This window comes from Phoenix dactylifera, chromosome 18 (genome assembly GCF_009389715.1).
Source record: "Phoenix dactylifera cultivar Barhee BC4 chromosome 18, palm_55x_up_171113_PBpolish2nd_filt_p, whole genome shotgun sequence".
Taxonomy (NCBI): Eukaryota; Viridiplantae; Streptophyta; class Magnoliopsida; order Arecales; family Arecaceae; genus Phoenix; species Phoenix dactylifera.
Window position 1 is genome coordinate 804475 of NC_052409.1, and position 18489 is coordinate 822963.

At 37.1% G+C, this 18489-nt stretch overlaps 1 protein-coding gene across 10 annotated transcripts; it reads right to left on the reverse strand.

The window, feature by feature from the left end:
- Positions 1-261: 261 nt before the first annotated feature.
- Positions 262-17111, reverse strand: LOC103706944 (phospholipid--sterol O-acyltransferase). Of its 10 annotated transcripts, none has more exons than XR_005506782.1 (17): positions 16598-17111; positions 14440-14575; positions 14082-14226; positions 11691-11860; positions 11528-11604; positions 8998-9211; positions 8731-8905; positions 8059-8158; positions 7251-7346; positions 6776-6870; positions 4105-4138; positions 3871-3942; positions 2696-2869; positions 1275-1379; positions 1109-1193; positions 934-1015; positions 262-640 (listed from the first exon to the last, which is right to left on the reverse strand). XR_005506782.1 is itself a non-coding variant. In XM_039115306.1 (17 exons), exons 1-16 carry the CDS (start codon positions 16865-16867, stop codon positions 934-936), a joined length of 2025 nt encoding a protein of 674 aa, XP_038971234.1. In that variant the 5' UTR covers positions 16868-17111; the 3' UTR covers positions 262-715; position 933. The 10 variants fall into 10 exon arrangements, 6 of the variants coding, with proteins under 6 accessions (XP_038971234.1, XP_038971232.1, XP_038971231.1 ...); XR_005506780.1 differs by having other exon boundaries at positions 1109-1189; positions 2696-2864; positions 4087-4138; XR_005506779.1 differs by having other exon boundaries at positions 262-715; positions 933-1015; positions 1109-1189; positions 2696-2864; positions 4087-4138.
- Between the last annotated feature and the right edge of the window lie 1378 nt (positions 17112-18489).

Genomic DNA, 18489 nt, shown 5'->3' on the forward strand with positions numbered 1-18489 from the left:
ATATCCATATCTGTATTTGTAAAATAAAATAAAACCAAGGAATTGTTTTAAGGGTCTTTAGACCTCTGCAAGCTGATACTAGAGAGCACTTCTTGGAACATCACCCCAATGATCCTTATAACCTGCTATTCAGTTGACACCTTGCAGTCTCAGCAAATCTATCATCATTATTTGTACCATACGATATCCAGGCGAAGCATCCATCAGAAGTTTGTTTGCTGCTACAGAAATGAATCTCGCAAGAACTCGAACAAGAACAAGGAAGATGGTAGTCTGCGGCGAACTACAAACTCATTTAATAAAGTAAATTTACAATTTTACGGTTAGAAAAACATTGGTGTATGTAGATGCTTAAGTATGCTTAATTATGCCACAGGTACAACATGTTGCAATTCTTCTCGCACGATGCACGCATGCACTCAAGCCATTCCTGCTGTTGTGGCAAACCAATGATGTCTTTCGAGTTCCGAAGGGCGGCCCAGCAGGGATGTCATTAAAGTTCCAAGAATTGGCCAACAAAGTTCTCAGAGAGGAAAAAGATCAACTGGTACATTTGCGAGCTGCCAGTTAGTGTAGTGTACATCTCATTTGTCTCCTTTTCCGACCCAAGTAGGATCAATTGCTCTTCAGTGATTATTCTGGTGTTGTTGAAAAGTCACATGCGAAGAAAAAAAGGAAAAGCAAAAAAAGCTGTCCATCCAAAGAAGATCTTACCCTGCTCAATCATGACCAGATACTGATTAGGATGGAAAATTTTGATCTTGCTGAACAAGAAGCTTGCAAAAATGGGTTGCGAGTTGTGACAATATTGATGCAGTAGGAAACAGGATATTAGCATGCAAAAATGATTGCAGTGTGCAAGGCCTTAAAAGAGTTATTTTTTTTGACGCATTTCTAACAATAATAATTGACTGAGAGAATGAGCAGCTTACTCTATAGATAGTGCAAGAGGAGGTCCGTGGAAGAGTTCTTCAGCCTGCAGCTCTGCCCAAGGTGAACATCACCAAATGCATACCTGAATTACCATTTGGATTAGCATCTAGAATGAGACATTTGATACAGAAAACAAAGTCAGATAGAAGAAATGACACAGAGGCAAATACATAACCTGTATTCACAATATTCAGGCCAGGCACACCGAGCTTTTCCATAATCCCAGTAACAGTCTGCATGCCTCAATGGACCACGCCTGGCTGCTCGCATGCCAATTTTAGGAACTCCAGAACTCAAATGGAGAAGAAGATTACAGAAAAAACACATGATGGGGATAATACCTTTTGTTACAAATTTTGATTTTGCATCAGGATGTATATCATGCCACATTTGAAGCCATAACTCACGCATTAAAACTTGAGATCTAACAAGATTTCTGTGGTTTGCTGTAAAAGAGAGATGATAATCAGGGACCCCAGTTTACGTCGAGGATTTTAAGAACAAAAGTTAACCATAATACGGTTATACAAGGATAAAACTACACAAGGAAAATTTGAACAAAAGCAGGGAAACACGGAGAACTTGCATCTTCTAGCAGAGGGTTCTCTCTAGTAAGTAGCCTCCCTATCCAAACAGTTTCTACCAAGGAGTATAATGTAAATTCACCTTCATACATATATTCCACCTCTGGAATGATTGAGAATCACCAATCATATCAATTCTAATTGGAAAGCAATGACGTAATAAATAGTGTAAGCTATTAACATGTCTACACATTTTTCAGGATTGTCATGAATCCTTATTAATCTTATTTCCATGGCCAAATAATAGACACAAAGCAACTTGTTTCTGAAGTGACGCACCTTACAGCAATCTTGGGATATTTGATTATTGATTAAATTAGAAAAAAAACTCTGAGATCAAGGGTAAATTACACTTACACCCGATAGTTTGAAAAACCAACACTTATCTCCCCGAAATTTATTTTTATCCAACACTTTAATCTATAAATTGACAGAATGTTAGTCAAACCATTAACCTTAAAAAGAACTCAAATACCGCATCAGAAAAAAAAAAATCAAAAATAATCAAAATAACCTTAAGTAACATAACAACCACCAAGGATATAAGGAAACATAAGCATCCCCCACCCCACCCCACCCCACTCAAGAGCAATTTAGACTTTTCACATGAGGTAAATAGTTTCACTAACACCGTTAATTTAATCAAGTGTAAGTTTAGATTTTACAAACTATTGGGTGTAAGTGTAATAAACGTAAACTTCAAAAGGGTTTTTGTAATTTATTCATAATTATTTTATATTCCATTATCTATACTTTTGGCATTTTAGAGAGTAAATCTCATACAGAATAAATATGGGTTCACAGTAACTCTTTCTCACTAGTAAATTAAAGTTATAATTCCTTCAGAATTTTTTTTTAAGAGATATCAGCATAAGAAAGTCATAATGTGAACATAGCTGGGTTAGGAGAGTCCATGTGCCACTTTAATTTGATTAGAAAGCAAACGAACAATCATATGGAACACAATCACATATTTCAAATATTGTAACTTTTTTTGAGTGGATATTGTTTTGGTGCAAAACAGGTTGTATTAATGACACTTCAAACTCACGGCCAGGTGATTAGGGCTTCAAATGATGCTAAGAAGGCTCTAAATCATCAGGTTGCCGAAAATAAAATTCAAAAAATAAAAACAATCAATTTATCCTAAAAATTAAAGATCTGACCAATCAGCATACCCTTATCCAGTTCCCAAACTGCTGTCCTCCTTCCTGGAATGCTTTCAGAATCTTCATAGTACGTTATATACTTGACACGGGGAGTCCTTGTCATGTTTGGAACTATGTCTTCATCCTGATGATGCTCTACATTCAGGCTTATCTGAACATCCGATCCGTCATGTTCAGACTGCACTACCAATAATAAGGATACAGGCATAAGTCTACACAATAGCACAACATATTGCATTGATAAAGAACATGCTTCCAAGAAAATATCAAAAGTATAAAGAGTTTCAAAAGACCAAGCCATAATTCTGAATCGAAACTTCATTTCAATCCAAATAAGGTACTATTAATCAAAACTTGAAATAGGGTAATAAGAAAGCATGAAAGCAAGATGGAAAATCAAGGATAAAATGTGTAGAGGTCACAAGATCCTAAACGCATATGTGCCTCACATAGTATAAGTGGCGCCTTGAAAACTTTGCTATTACCTTTGAAAGTTGGTGTGATGTTGAATTCAAGTTCCATACTCTGTGATATGGGCATCTTCAGCATTCTAGGACATGGTTTATATACTTGGCTGAAACAAACATCTCTCCTAGAAAGTTTTAGCCTTAGTTTGGACATAAACTAGCTTATTCTATATTTCAGCTCACAAGTTCAGAAGTCCAAAAATTCAAATGTTTTAGTTGAAACAGTGGAATGTTTAATGTAGAAACTCAAGGATTGAATCCTCAAAAATCCAAATCATTTGACAATGGTATATTCAACCAATGTTCTCTGTTAATTCCAAGTTCATTATTCAACTGATTAATTCTTTGATGGGTGAATTTACTAGCTTCAAATTAGTATGCCTCAACTGGATCGCCCTTCCAACTATATTCATGCACAGAAGTGTTCAACAGCCAGTACATTGATACAACAAGAATGTGATAAGCTAATAATCATAAATTACAACTAGCAAGTAATGTTAAAGAATTAGTATAACAAAAGCAAAAACTGAATCAATATAGAGAAGTCCTTATCCCATCTATATAGCTTCAGCTTTTCTATCCTCTTCTCATTCATTCCTATGGTGGTGTTTAGTGCCAGTCAGCAAAAGCTTTACAAAGCCTACATTGAAAAATAGAAGAGCAATGGAGAGATATAAGTGCACCTTCTCAATGTGGCTTAAGAGACCATTAGTATACCTGTGGAGCTCTTGTTATGTTTACTTTGGAACCAAGCCAGGTTTTGCACCACGAGAGGGAGTTATATGAAACCTGTCAAGTAGAACTTCAATAACAGATGACTAAATGCCAACTAATTTTGGGAATATTGGGCATCATATAGATATACTCTAATTCTATATCGAAATCCTAAAGACATCCATATACTAAATGATGTAGATTAGTTATCATCCATACGGTTCCATCCCCACTCACAGCTCCAGGATTCCCGCTGACTGAATTACCAGATCTGATAAGAATATATACAAAAAATAAATCTAAGAATGAAAATAAAAGCACTACATCCAAATGATAAGTTCCAAAAAAATTCAAAACTACTAGGTAGATAGGCAGACACGAGAATGAAGAATATTGTGTAAAAAATGAAGTTTGATAAGACAAACTATTCTATTGTAGTCACAAACAATAAAGTTAAGAATCAAGATGGTGGTATCACTTGTGAGTTGGGGTTTATCCCAATGGTCACACCCCTCCACTTAGCAATAGAGGTTCTGGATTCGAGTATTGGGTGGTGCATCCTCAAAAATTTGGGCTTGGTAATACAGTAAGGCTGGGTTTCCCTCCTTTTCTCTCTCAAAAAAAGAAGTGACTGTACCATTATAACTGATACTAGATATGCACAGACTGACTAGATATATTTTTTGATAAAACACAATTACAGACACATAATGAGCATATGAAATACCAATACATCCTTAGCACAATTCTCAGCAAGATACTTATACCTGGTAACATATCATCATTCTTGACCACACTGGGAAGACAACCTGCGGTTATTGTCACCTCGAAGCCTTTCTTTTTATTGAACTTGAATTGCTGCCTCATAATGTAATTGGCTCAAGTCCAAACCTTGACTTATTCTAAGACATCCTGCTTATACCTTTTTATGTATTCACCTGTCTCTTATTCATCATATTCTTCATGTTCTCTCCTGACCTATCATCATTTCCAATCCATACTGGGCTCTCCAATGGAATTATGCAGACATTGTAATGTAAAATAATGAAGTTGAAGATGCTGAAAGATTCTCAACTTCACTAATATGTCCAAGAGAATTAGTTGATCTAGCAGTTAAGATGGTCCATTACTTCATGTTGAAGCATCATGGTACTCTAATAAGCAGGATGATATTGATCTCAGGCTCTGATTTTTTATGCAACCTAATATAAGCTGACCACTGCTACCGACAAAGAGGTCCAAGCTCCAAAACATTGTCTCATTCCAGTGACAGCGTATCAAGAAGGTTAGCTAGATTCCCACTCAGTTGGAATAAGATTTCTTGGTTTGGATGAAATAAACATGTTCCTCAATGACCATCAACAAACAAATTATATTGATAAGCGACAAATGAGACATACAACCATCCACCCTTAAATTTGAAAACCGCTTAATAGTGCAATGCAGAAGAAACTGAAGCACTAATATGGACTTTGCACAAACTAAAATAACCTGACTGCTGCAAGGAGCTTCGTTTTCCATCACTCAGTTATTGTTTAACAATGGAATACTCTAGCCTACCTCTATGCAGCAGAAGACTCCAGCAATGAAGAGGAGCATTTAAGGCACCAAGAACCATGATTTAAGCAAACTTCAACAATGATTTCCCCCACCTAATCATAGCTATCAAGTTGAAGACACATAAATTCTGGAGCCGAACAACCGTTTAAAACACTAAAATACCCTTTAACATCGCACATGCCTCCATCGCCCCTCAAAAAAGCCAAGTCCATCTGGAAAAAAGTTGATGCAAGCAGGAACCAGCCAAGGCCCAGGCACAGACCAAATGGTTAGGCGACGGCACAAAGTTTGCTGTCAGAAGCAAATTCGCTATTAGAACGATCTTATGGTAAAAAACCTTCCAAAAGGCCTTTGAAGCAACCCAGTCCAACAACTCAGCTTGTTCCAATGACAGTCCATACATCATCTGAAAAATTAGGATGGCATCAACTTCAACGTCCAAAATCAAGTCAGACTCAGAGCCTAGAATCTAATGACACCCTGTTCACCATCAAATCTGATGACAAACTAACTGCCATCTGACCCGATTTAATGGCACTGGGCTCGGCGGCAGAATGAATTTTTTTCTAAAATTGCCCCTTCAGTAAGATTAATTGTTCTAGGGGTCTTAGGACTTGTTTGTCGATTTCTTGATCAAGCTCTAAGGGTATCCAGTCATTGCTATAATTTGATGGACCCTAGAGCCTGCAAATACCCCTCCCTCTATGTACCCTAGTTTTACATGTCAGTTCAATCAAAATTTTTTTGAGTACATGTTAACTCATGGTTTCCCTTTAAATTTTTTGCATGGTGGATTCTACGCGACTCTGGTAGATTCTGGGGCGCCTTGGTGGATCTGGAGATCGGTGGTGGCGAGGTAGATTTTGGCAGATCGGTGTCTCGTTCAATAACATGCAATGGATTCCGAGCAACAACGAGGGTCTTAGGTAGCAAGGTAGGCTACTAATTATCCCTAGTTAACCCTCAATTCCTTCTTTACTCCACAACCTTTAGATTTTAAAATTTATATTAGCTTTCTTACTTCTAGAGTTAGTTTAATTTCTTGCAATAACTAGTTCAATCTTCTTCTGTGTTGCTCTAAAACTCGTGCTAGGCCTCCCAGCTTGTATTAAATGCAAATGAAGAGAGAAACATATATCCTTCTATTGGGGAGTTCAAACTTTACCAATAAAAAGACCCAACTTTCTAGTAATTTAGAAGTACGGGCATCACAGTGACACACACACATGTGAAGATGACGAGTAGTGGTAATGTTATTACTACCACCACTACTACTACTCCTGTACTACATGTATGTTATTTCTGTTACTATTAGATATATATAAGTTGGATCTGGGTTGACACTTGCCTTGAAAGCAGGGCTCCTTCAAGTTCATAAATAACATCAGTTATGATCCAGTTATCAGGATATGGTTTGCCACTGGGTGCAAAGTAGTATCCGACCTGTTTCATAAAATATAACAGAGCATCCATCAGCTAATAATCCTGAATAGCTGCAGAATTTTTCCAACATAAATAAAAGAATGGCTGATAGCTAAAAAAAAAACTAAATTCTTTGATGTAAGCGGATAAATTAATACCGACCCAAATGCATTGCATTAGCAACTTTTCTTGGTTATCATAAGTTATGAAAAATGCAAAATATAGAACTTAAGAATCAAGTCCTTCTGCAAGTTATTCCCAGGTTCTTTTCTTCATTATACCATAAAGTATCTTTGACTGCAGTAATGTTGTAGCATTACCATTAACCCATGCAACCCTTTTTAAATTTTTGAAGGGAATCTGAGAGCCAAAAGTTTAAACATTGGTATTGAGCCACGTACCAGTTTTGTCCCGGAACGATCTACCACTGATACAGTCTGGTCGAACTGAGATAGTATCAAGAAGAGTGAAAAGCAATAGGTGCGGTCGGTATGAATCTGTCAATAGGCAACTGATATGGTGGGTACAGACAGGTTCAAGAGAGAACAGGTCTCTCGCATCTGTACGGATATCATTTTTCTACCAGAACATCATAATACCAGTACTACTTTATCGAACAGGCAATATTAAAATCCTTGGTGAGAGCACATTGTCTAGACATTATTTTCCATAATCTAAATTTTGACACTTGCATAAACATTTGTAAAATAGTAGAGATTGCAGCTAATTTGTGAGATCTTGAATCCATCAAGGATAAAATTACCGTATCATTTGAATGCCATGATATGTTTAAGGGCATAATAATAGTGTATAACAGCATAAACACCATCGTAAAATTAAAACTACATGTAACTACTGGCAGACAGCCTATGTTAACTTTGGCATTATAAAGATAAAGCAAGTGAATCCAGGATATATCAAGTGCAACAGTTTTCCAGCAGCAAGTGTCAGATATCCATTGCAAAGGAAATCATAACAAGAAAGATAAAAAGGAAATTGCAGCACATGCGTAAGCATTTAAATGAATTATAAAAGAAGTAAAGAATTATTTGTATACGTAAAAAAATAAAGATTAGTACACCACATAAATACACCTAGTTAGCAGAATAGAATAATGATGATAAAATTGGAAGCCTGGAAAGGAATCCATATTAATTTTGCTTGCAGAAAATATGTACATCTACTTTGTTCAGACAAAACAAGTGATACCTCAGTCTTTAAATCAATCCCATATATGCAAAAGACATTCTTCAGTGGAGGTCTCTCCCAGGGTGTTAGAGGATTCAGCACTGGGTCATCCTGGTAGTACCTGAGGTTTACAGATTTCAATAACATGTTTCTCTTAAAAATTAAGATAAATTCATCATTATTTGAGATGGTAGCTGTGGCATCCATCCACAGCCTTGAACTGTCAAGGTTCTTTTACTTGGATTGTCCACCATGTAGAGATTGTTTAGGTTTTTCATTCTATGCCTCAGACATATTAGAATTTTGAAGAGCGATGCCAAACCAAATTTTATCATCATTCACTACCCGGTATCCCAACAAGTGATATCAGAACTCTAGCAGGTTAAAGTGGCAGCTGGATCCAGCAATAGCAAATTTGATAGTCATCCAATGATATGGATGGTGAAATTCTGCTTCATTAGCATTTGCAAGAGCAGAAACAGACAAGTAGAAGTTTGTGTGAGAAAAAGGAGAGAGAAGAGAGCAACTTTGCATTAGCTATAGTGGGTTGAGCAAAGGTGCAAAACTAGACCTAAGCATAACTTGCCACAATAAGATGATGCAAACCATAATATCACCGTGCACATGAGAATACAACCATTTCAACATGCACATGAGTTCATAAAATGGGTATCTGAAAAATGATGAACTCACTTCTGTAGCTGGTGCAGGAGTCTTTTGCTATCCGGATCATAGTCCTCTATTGCTTTGAAGAAGGTACCATCAGAAACTTCTCTAGCAGAAAAAGATAATTGAATAGGTCTTCCACATTCCATGCTAGAAGTCATGTCCTGAGCTACATCCGAGATTGATGGATAAGCATCTGAGCCTGCAGATTGAAACAGTAAATTGACTACACATAGAGCTTAATAGTACTTCTTTGAGAGAGAGAGAGAGAGAGAGAGAGAGATCAAAAGGCACCTTGAATAGAAGGAAGCTCAATATTTATAATTTCTGTCGGCCAACCAGAGTAGTTTGTTTGAAATTCTATTTCATCACAATGGTAAGCATGACGACGATATTCCCCTTCCTCAAAAAAATGTTTCCAGTAGACATTATCTGCTTTACAGTACTTTGAGAATGGCATCATCCATAAAGAAGAACCAAATGAATTATACATCAATCGTGCCGTTCCCTGATAAAATGTACTAGTTAAAACATAAGACAGGTTTATCAAATACTTGTGAATAAGGGCAGCATGCCCAGAATGCCTTAAGACCAAGTCAATAATTTGAGTGTAAAAGACTGTAGCCGCATAGAATAGCATCAGCAACAGAGGAGATGTACTCGAAAAGAAAGTATTAGAAGATGACCTGTTGCATCCAAATCAAAGCACACTATGCAATGGAAGTGGAATGGACAACATGGGCATATAATAATGGGATACATCTAATTGCAAAATCAATAGGTTAGCTACTTGCTATTAATTAGCCGAACCTCTTGCTAATAATCTTTCCCAATTTTAACCTAATAAGGCATCGTGCAAAGTGAAAACCTTCAAATAGTCGAAATTATGGCAACAAGGGAATGGGTTATACTTCTTTTCAAGAAATTTGGTATTTAGGATTTTAAGTCTGCTAGTGTCCTTCAATTTCAGCACCCTATTCTAGTTGTTCAGAAGCCCCTTAGGCACCTTTGCCTAGGACCAAAACATATACAGGTCCAACAATCAGACATGACTACATAAGAATTATGAAAGAATGTGGGAGAAGAAGTAATTAACTTGTTAATTTTCATCAGTGAGAAAGGAGAAAAAAGTATACGAAGTATATCTAAATGAACATGCCTAAGCCTGTAAAATACATGGCTTTCGCATTTGGAAAGGAAAGAGAAAATCTTAGAATAATCATTTAGCAAAGTTCATGGTAAGAGCTAGCAAACTCTAAATATTACTACATTATATATGTATTCATAATAACAATCATGACCTTAACCATCATAACTTTCCCCAACGATTTAGGACTCGTTTAGTTCACGGGAAGAATTTTACCTCATTGGAATGTATTTCTTGGGAAGCTGATACCTGGGTATATTATATCTAGAAAAGTAGTTTTGGCATGTTTGATTGGCCACGGAAAAGTGGCATAGGAAGCACATTTTTCGGAGCGACTTATGTTTGGTTGAGCATCTACTTTCTTGTAAAACTTGGGTAAAATCTCTTATGCCCTTAACAAATAGGCTACAAGGAAGGACATAAGTTATTAGGATTAAGGGCATTTTTGGGGAAAAAAAGGATTTTACCTTGGTTGGGAAAGTGGGTTTCCCATGTCCGCATGGGTTTCTATATCTCTAAGGAGGTGGAAAACTTATTCCTATGGGAAGGCTACTTTCCCATCTCTCTCATTTGAAATCTTCAACCAAACATAAGCTACTTTGTCATGTTCCCGTTGACCACACTTTCCCCCCTCCTCTTCCTGTGAACCAAACAAGTCCTTAGAGTCAGCTTTACAAATTCTCATTCCTACCTAAGACTGCCTCCGACGTTATATCAAGCCAACAAGGAATTCCCTTCATTCCTAGAATCAAATTTGGATCCATTTAATTTGCAACCATATGGACACGGATTTGAGTGGCATCAAGAGAATCTCCTCATTGCATAGTCAGAAAATCATTATAGCTTAACGCCTAAATTCTAGTAATCTCTCCATAACCCATTTTTTATTAGTAAATTTTTTTTAAGTAAATTTTGAAATTCACAAATCAATGATTTTTTGATAGTAGAAGCAACATATATCCTCAACAAGGAAAGAGTCGATTCCACACATTCACTGAACAACAAAAGGGCATGGCAAAGATCTTGCTTGCCCTTGTTAGTAAAATAGAAAGCTTGATGTTGTTGTCTCCACTCCTGAAGTTGCTGACAAGTGTTCCATACTGTAGGCTTATGTTTCCTTAAGAAAGGCACTATACTGTAAGTTATATTTAATGTTTCATGTGGCACATTAAATACCCATTTTTACCAACAATCCAAGGGACAGGCGATCATCTCATAACTTTAGCTTCTACTATGTCAGAGTGGAGAGCCTCCCCCTCCATATACCAAATGTCAAAAAGGTAAGCCACTTCCTGAAATTAGCTAAAGCAAAAAAGAAATTCAATTTATATAATGTGTGTTTGCACAAAAATAAGTTTAACTAGTTCAATTGATTTTGACGGGAAAAGAGAAAAGCAAGAAAATGTCTACACCAAGAAGCAAGACCACCATAGTCTGCTAAATTATAACTCATTAGCATTACCAGAAAGCTATTCTGGCCAATATTATCAACTATTGACATTTGTGCCTTCTATACGCGGTGCTCCTGAAGCATTCTCACCAAGGGTCTCCCAAATGATGTAACCAACTAGGAATTCTATTAACATAGGAGATAAATCTGTGACCAGCAGTAGCACAGGAAAAGGAGAAAAAAGGCACATAGCTGAGGTATGCATTAAGGAGAGCAAATGAATGTACCTCGGCAACTGGAAGACCAAATGTAAATCCGAATAGAGTGGCCTTGACTGATTCAGTAGAACCAAGAAGAGGAGCTCCTGAAATTAAATCACCAAACCAAAAGCATAAGGTAGAGAGCCAAGTGTTCAAGTAGAAAACCCATACGAAAGCAAAGTGAGCGCACCAACAGCAAAATAGGCATGTATGTGTTCATCAAGCCATTGGATGTAACGCTTTGGTGCAATTTCAAGTTTTAACCACTCTAAGAAATAGCGGAAAACATTGTTTCCCATTGAATGAGCAAACACCAAAGAGGGACCCCCGCGAAGTTTAAGTGCAGTTTCAAAAGTTAACCTGCAAGGTAAAATAAAAAATTAAAGTGATTATTAGAAGCATCTAATTATAATTAAACTGTTGAAAAAGTACAAATAATCAACTGTCTCAAACAGAATATGAGGCAAGATAGGAGGAAAAACTAAAAAGCATGCAAAATGAATCGGAAACGGAAAAATGCAAGCCATCACTCTCCAATCTTCATTATGTACACTCTAATTCAGAAGCAAATATGAGAATCCATCATCAAATTCTAATTCAAATCCATGCCTTAGAATTAAAATCTTTCAGTTTCCTCTTAATGATGGATTTAATTAGAAGTCGGCATGGTGTAATACATACCATGCCAGTGCCTAATGATCACACAACAGTAGCATAGCACCAGCTGGAAGCCAGTACTTGGTATGTTATCATGCCAGTACTTGCCCATCGGCACAAAATGATATAATATATACCATGCTAGTGACCATGATATTTCAATTCTTGCTTTTCTTTTTCTTTTTCTTCTCTTCTTCATTCTTTCTGAATCTTCTCCTTTCTTCTCCTCTCTCCTCCTCTCTTCTCCTCTATTTCCCCCCTTCTTCCCAAGCAAGGAGGGGCGAAAGGATCTTAGGAGGGGGGTGATCCTCGTCGAGGTATGAAGAAGGCGGTCGGCCCGAGGCCCAGCCTCTTTTCTTCTTCTTCTTTTCTTCTCCTCCTCTTTCTCCTCTTCTTCCTCTTCTTTCTTCCTCTTCTTTCCTCTTCTTCCTCTTCCTTCTTTCCCACGCACGCGGGCGCACTGCCCCGCGCGTACTAATGCGAACCGGATCGGTTCGCACCAGTACGCATTGAAAATCATTTTCCACAGCTGAACCGTACCAGTTGGCCACGGTACTAGTACGGTACGTGCTGAATCGGCCGGTACGGACCAGTTCAGTATACCATGCTAAGGTGATTGTGTGTAAGAAAGGAGCCCACCATGACACCTAATCTGTAAATGGTGGCCGGCAAATCCTACCTTATAGCTTCACAATTTTAACTTGTGAGTAGAGAGAAAGTCTCCAAGATTCATTGTACCAGGAAAGAATCTGGTTGATTGAGAATTCAAGATTTGCAATGGCAAATTGCATTCATCTGTCAAAACGGAAACAAAAAGCTGATGAGTCAAATTAGAACTATTTACCTCATTTGATGACTATTAGTTTGCTTGGATATAACAACTATGAGATTTCTTTCATCATCCTATATGTTTTCAAGTTATCTTGATTATGGGGGTTTCATCCCCTAAAAAACTTCACATCAAGATATTGTATCTATTGATTTAGCAAAAAGATAAACATACAAGTTCCATGCGCCAAAAAGAAGGTTTTGGGAGCATATGACAAAAAATGATTTTAACAATTTCTAATTAACCTTTTCCCTTCAGGAAAAAAAAAACTAATTAACATTTAAGTTCAGTCTGTAAGGGTTTAGATTAAACTTTGTTCTAAAACTAACAGCACAACTTGTTTAACCATTTCATCACTCAACATATCCATCCAATAAATGTCGTGAATTTAGAGATGGTAAAGCTTTTTGCTAGGTATCGCATGGGAGAAGTAGGCCTCACTGATGCTTTTGTTGCAATTTGGTGACAACAAGGAAAATGAAGAACAAGAACAAAATCACTGAACATTAGGTTCTATGAGCTTACCATCCTGTCAAAGGGAAAGGAGAAAAGATATTTAATTACAGACTTTATGACTTGTTATGCCAATCACTGCCGTTGCCCTATATCCACTACCAAAATTTCTTCAATTTTGCTTGATAATGTCCAAACAGTATGGCAGTTGGCATTTAGATATTATTCACTCTTTCTTCAATAAATTTGTTATATCAGCTTCATGTGAAGAATTAGAATTGCAAAATTTATGTTTCCGAAACTTTTTTCTGACTTCTGAAAATTGGTTCCATTTTAGCCTTCAAAAGCAGTTCCCCATCAGTTTTTGAAGTACCTTTGTCCAACCAATGGTTGTTATTAGCTACCAACATAAATTTGCTAACCTGAATTGGCAGGCCGCAACAATGAAGTTTCCCTAAAAGTGAGTACAACATCAGAGCCGCTGATAAGATATGCGAAAGATTAAATGAAATAAAGGCATCAAGCAAATTTCTATTAGAGGTGCTACTGAAAGTAAATAGACATAGAAAAAACACTACTGCAGCAATTGGCAAGGAAATCATTTGGAAAATAAGCAAAATAATATAACTGAAATATACAAACTTTAGTTTGTGAAAGTAAAGGTCTCGCTCCTCAAGCTTTGATGCTGATAACCTCCAATCATATGGAACAGCGATAATTGCATTAGCCTCGATTCCAAATTCAATGCACCATTTAAGCCATTCTTTCCAAACGGAAGAAAGAGGTCCTGGATTCATGACAAAAAAAAAGTAAATAAAAATAAGAGAACAGAGGAATATACCAACATCCATTACGAGACATGTTCATGTAACAATGTAAAAGCCAATAAGTTGACTAGGCACAAAGAAGCATGAGCTACCTCATACTTAGTGAAGGAAATGCAGGCTGAAGAAACACTATTTCGGCAGTAGATCAACAACTAAAATAAGCAGGCATTTACCTGTTATATATCCTGGATCCAGTTCTGTGATAGCAGAAAGACCGCTGTCAGGCCTTGATTTGCATTCAGGGTGATCAGTTTGATTGTAAGGGTCCAGCAACATGCACTTAAGCCAACAATTTACAGCAGAAAGAACCTGCAGAAGTCATGATTAAGGTACACATCTTGACATGTTCTATGATACCATCAGCTCATAAACAGTCCTAAAAATGGACTTGGCTACATAAGAAACAAACACCGCCAAAAAGTTAATTTACAAGTATGAGAATTAAACACTTGAAGCTATATGATCAATTAACATGAATAGCAAAAAAAATCATACTTGTCACTTATGTAGGTAAAGGTTAAACTTATGCATTGAGAAAATAGTGAGGCTAAACTTTCTTGACATGTGACACATGGTTATGTGTGGCCACTGAGGAACTGCAGTGACAAATCAATGAAGTATTTAAGTTAATCCAGTCCAAGTATAGGTCATGTTTGTATTGCTTTAAGAAAGTCCATTTGCATCTTTTAATGTAAAATTAGTTAAAAAAGGTACCTTCTAAAAAAGTTAGGCATTTAGAAATATTATCTAAGAAGCGTTTCCTGGAGAAGCAGAAGTCAAAAAAGCATTATTAGGAAAACTAACTTTTAGCTGCTTTTTTGGCGAGATTGCTCCATATTTTTCAAATATGGTAAGCACATCTATAAAGGTAGTTACAAAAAAGTGATTGCCAAATGTTAATATATTAGACAGTAGTTTTCTATTAATCTAGTTTTTGAAAAAAGGGGCTTTTGAAAAGCAGAAGCACCACCAAGCACACCTACAATACAAGAAATAAAAGAGAGATCATAATGAAACTAAAAGAAAATTTGGTGGTTGTGGGACTAAAGAGCACGGCACCTTAATAAAACCTTGGGCAAAGCAGCTTGAAATTCCCAGAACCTTTTTTGAGGGGGGAAGAAAAAAGAAGACTACAAGAAAGTAAAAAAGAAATTGATGGGAATTGGCAGCAAAGAAAACATCTTAACAAGAAGAGAATCAAAGCAGAAGGGGAAGGACCTAAGAGTCACCAAGAGGAAGCTGCAACACAAAACAGTGTGAAAACAGTGTGTAATGTAAACAAAGGAAAAGACCCACGTAGCAAGACATGATCTTGAGCAAACCTTGCCATGGGAAATGCATCGATCAAGCATTGACACCACCGTAATCCCAGATTCAGCATAATAAAAACGTAAGATCCAATAACAATATATATATATATATATATATATATATATATATATATATATATATATATATATATATATTAAAGAAAGAATGTAAAAAAAGTTGGGCCACACACTTCATGTTAACTCCTTGAAAATTGCGTTAACAATTTTAAAATCAATAGAAGGCTATTCAAATTGGAGATTCAAACCATTGAACATGATCTATGCTATAAAAATGTCTAGAAACCAAAATTTATGTATTTTGGTGGTCTCTAATGTATGCATCAAGTTGGAAAAAATGTGGCACATAGGATCATGATCTATATATCATAAAATATGACACTAAGTTTTAATTTATGTATTTTGGTGGTCTCTAATGTATGCATCAAGTTGGGAAAAATGTGACACATAGGATCATGATCTATATATCATAAAATATGACACTAAGTTTTAATTGTTAGATCATAGTTAAGCATAGTATCATGCTATTAAAAAAATCCATTTTGATACTTACTTGATGATTAAGTCAGAAACTACCAAAATTTATAAATTTTAGTTTCTAGCCACTTTTTGTAGTATAGATCAAGTTAACTTGAATTTGGATTGTCCATAATTGGCTTTGAATTTTTAACTCGGAGTTTACTGAACTCAAAAGGACAATGGTACCAAACGGGAGCAGAGTACAACATCCTGACAAGAAACAATCTCGAGCGAAAAAGTCAAACTCAGTGTAGAAAACCAATAAGAATCCAGCGAGAACAAAAGTTTATGAAAAATCGCTAGAGAGCGAGAGTCAAGGAAAACATCCCACCAAGAAACGGTCTTGACCAAAACCTATCAGAAAGAAGGCATCCATCAAGCATCCGCACTCATCCGGCGCAGTAAACAGACAAGAACCCAAGAAGAAAGAAAGAAACGGGAAGAAACAAGATTTGTTTTTTTGGGGGGGTTAATAATTAATTACTCGGGTGGTGTCGAGCCAGACGGGGTCGAGAGGGTTGAAGTCGAGGGGGGAGTAGGGGCAGTCAAGAACCGACCAAGCCCTCAGCTGCGTCGACGCGAACCCGGGTATGATGATCCCCGACAGCTTCGACGCGTAAAGGTCTCGCTCCCCTCCTCCTGACGACGACGAATGATCCTCTCCAAGAACCACGCTGCCGACGAGGAACACCGGTACGAGAAGCAGAGAGAGGCGCCGCGTCCTAAGCCTTTGGGCTCCTCCTTCGACCGCCATCCCCGAGAAGAGCGCGAGAGAGAAAGACGAAGTATGGCAGTCTCTCGGTCTTCCTGGTTGGGGGAAGAAAGAGTGGCCGTTCGTCGCGTCGACCACGGGCTCCGAGTGGGAACGCAGCAGGAATAGAGAGAGAGGGAGAGGTTGGGTGAATCAAACCCGGGAAATCGGGGGAGGAGGAGGGAGCGAGAGATCTCATCCGACGGAGCATCGGCGTTCCAAAGTTTCCAACGGCTCAATCTCGCCAGTCCAACCCCCCCATTGGTCGATCATCGATAGGCTCAATGATTAGCGTTGGACCGTCGGGTTAGGGCGGAATTTTTATTTGGACCAAGCCAACGGCTGAGCCGGTGGACTAATCCTTCCAAAAGCCAACATGGTTCTGGCTTCTTTTTTTTTTTAATCCGTATTTGGCTATGCTGCTTCCTAGTTGAATTGGTCAGCAATGAACATGATCCAACTAATAATCTCTTCAATTCCAATAGTAGACAAACTATCAGCTGGTCTGCATTCCAATAGTAGAGATACTACAGAGCAATACTAAAGAGATGGCCCTAATTTCTAAATTTTTTATCATAAAGTCACAGTCGACAAACTATCAGCTAGTCTGCATTCCAATAGTAGAGATACTAAAGAAGAATACTAAAGAGGCGGCCCTAATTTCTAAATTTTTTTATCATAAAATCACATTCGACAAACTATCAGCTGGCCTGCATTCCAATGATAGGGATAAGATCAGGGCACTCATGTGCATACAAAGATAGATTTTATGAGGCAAAAAATTACATGCTATCTTAGTTAAATGAGTAACATGTATATTATAGACGGCCTTTGCTTGGATTCATATACTTAAGTTTGATTATCCTCACAAGATATATGTTCTTAGACCGTATTTGGTTTGGCAATAAGAAATTTCAAATCTCAAAATATCTATTTGAAAATTTATCCACAACTTATTCTTATTTTTTTTGTTGCAGTTTTCAAAATAAATTTAGATCGAGGGATTGGGGGTTTAAATTTTCTCCTTTTTTTCTTCAAAAAGGAAACAACCATAAATTGCTTGTGGCTTCTCCCTGGAAAGTAATCCATGGCATAGGCTTAGGCATCTGGCCGCTTTTTTTTTAAAAAAAAGGTTGTGCATGTTTTGCTGCCACACCAAATAAGGTCCGATGGGGTATTTGTGTTATATATTAGTTGAAAGATGTTTACAATAAATAAGTAATTGGCATCTGCCGTGTACAAACGATCTATTTTGAAGAAGGACCATCTCGTGAATGGATGTGACACAAATGTTAAATTTCTTTAATAAAATTTGATAAATATACTCTCCACCTACGGTAGAGTAAAGTTTCTCCCCTCCCTCTCACATGTTAGACTTTTATATAGAGAGAGAGAGATAGTACTATATTATATATAGTATTATATTAATAGAAAAGAATACGAAAATCAAGAAGAAAGTGGCATGTCTAATCCTCTCCATGAATCAAGATGAAGTTAGAGGAGGTGAGAACAAAGAAACATATGGAGACCATATTTACTTGCATTGTATCCCAAAATCCTCTTAATATTCTAGCCAATGCCAACCAAAATCATATCTATCCATGTTAAAGCTGATCAAAATTCTA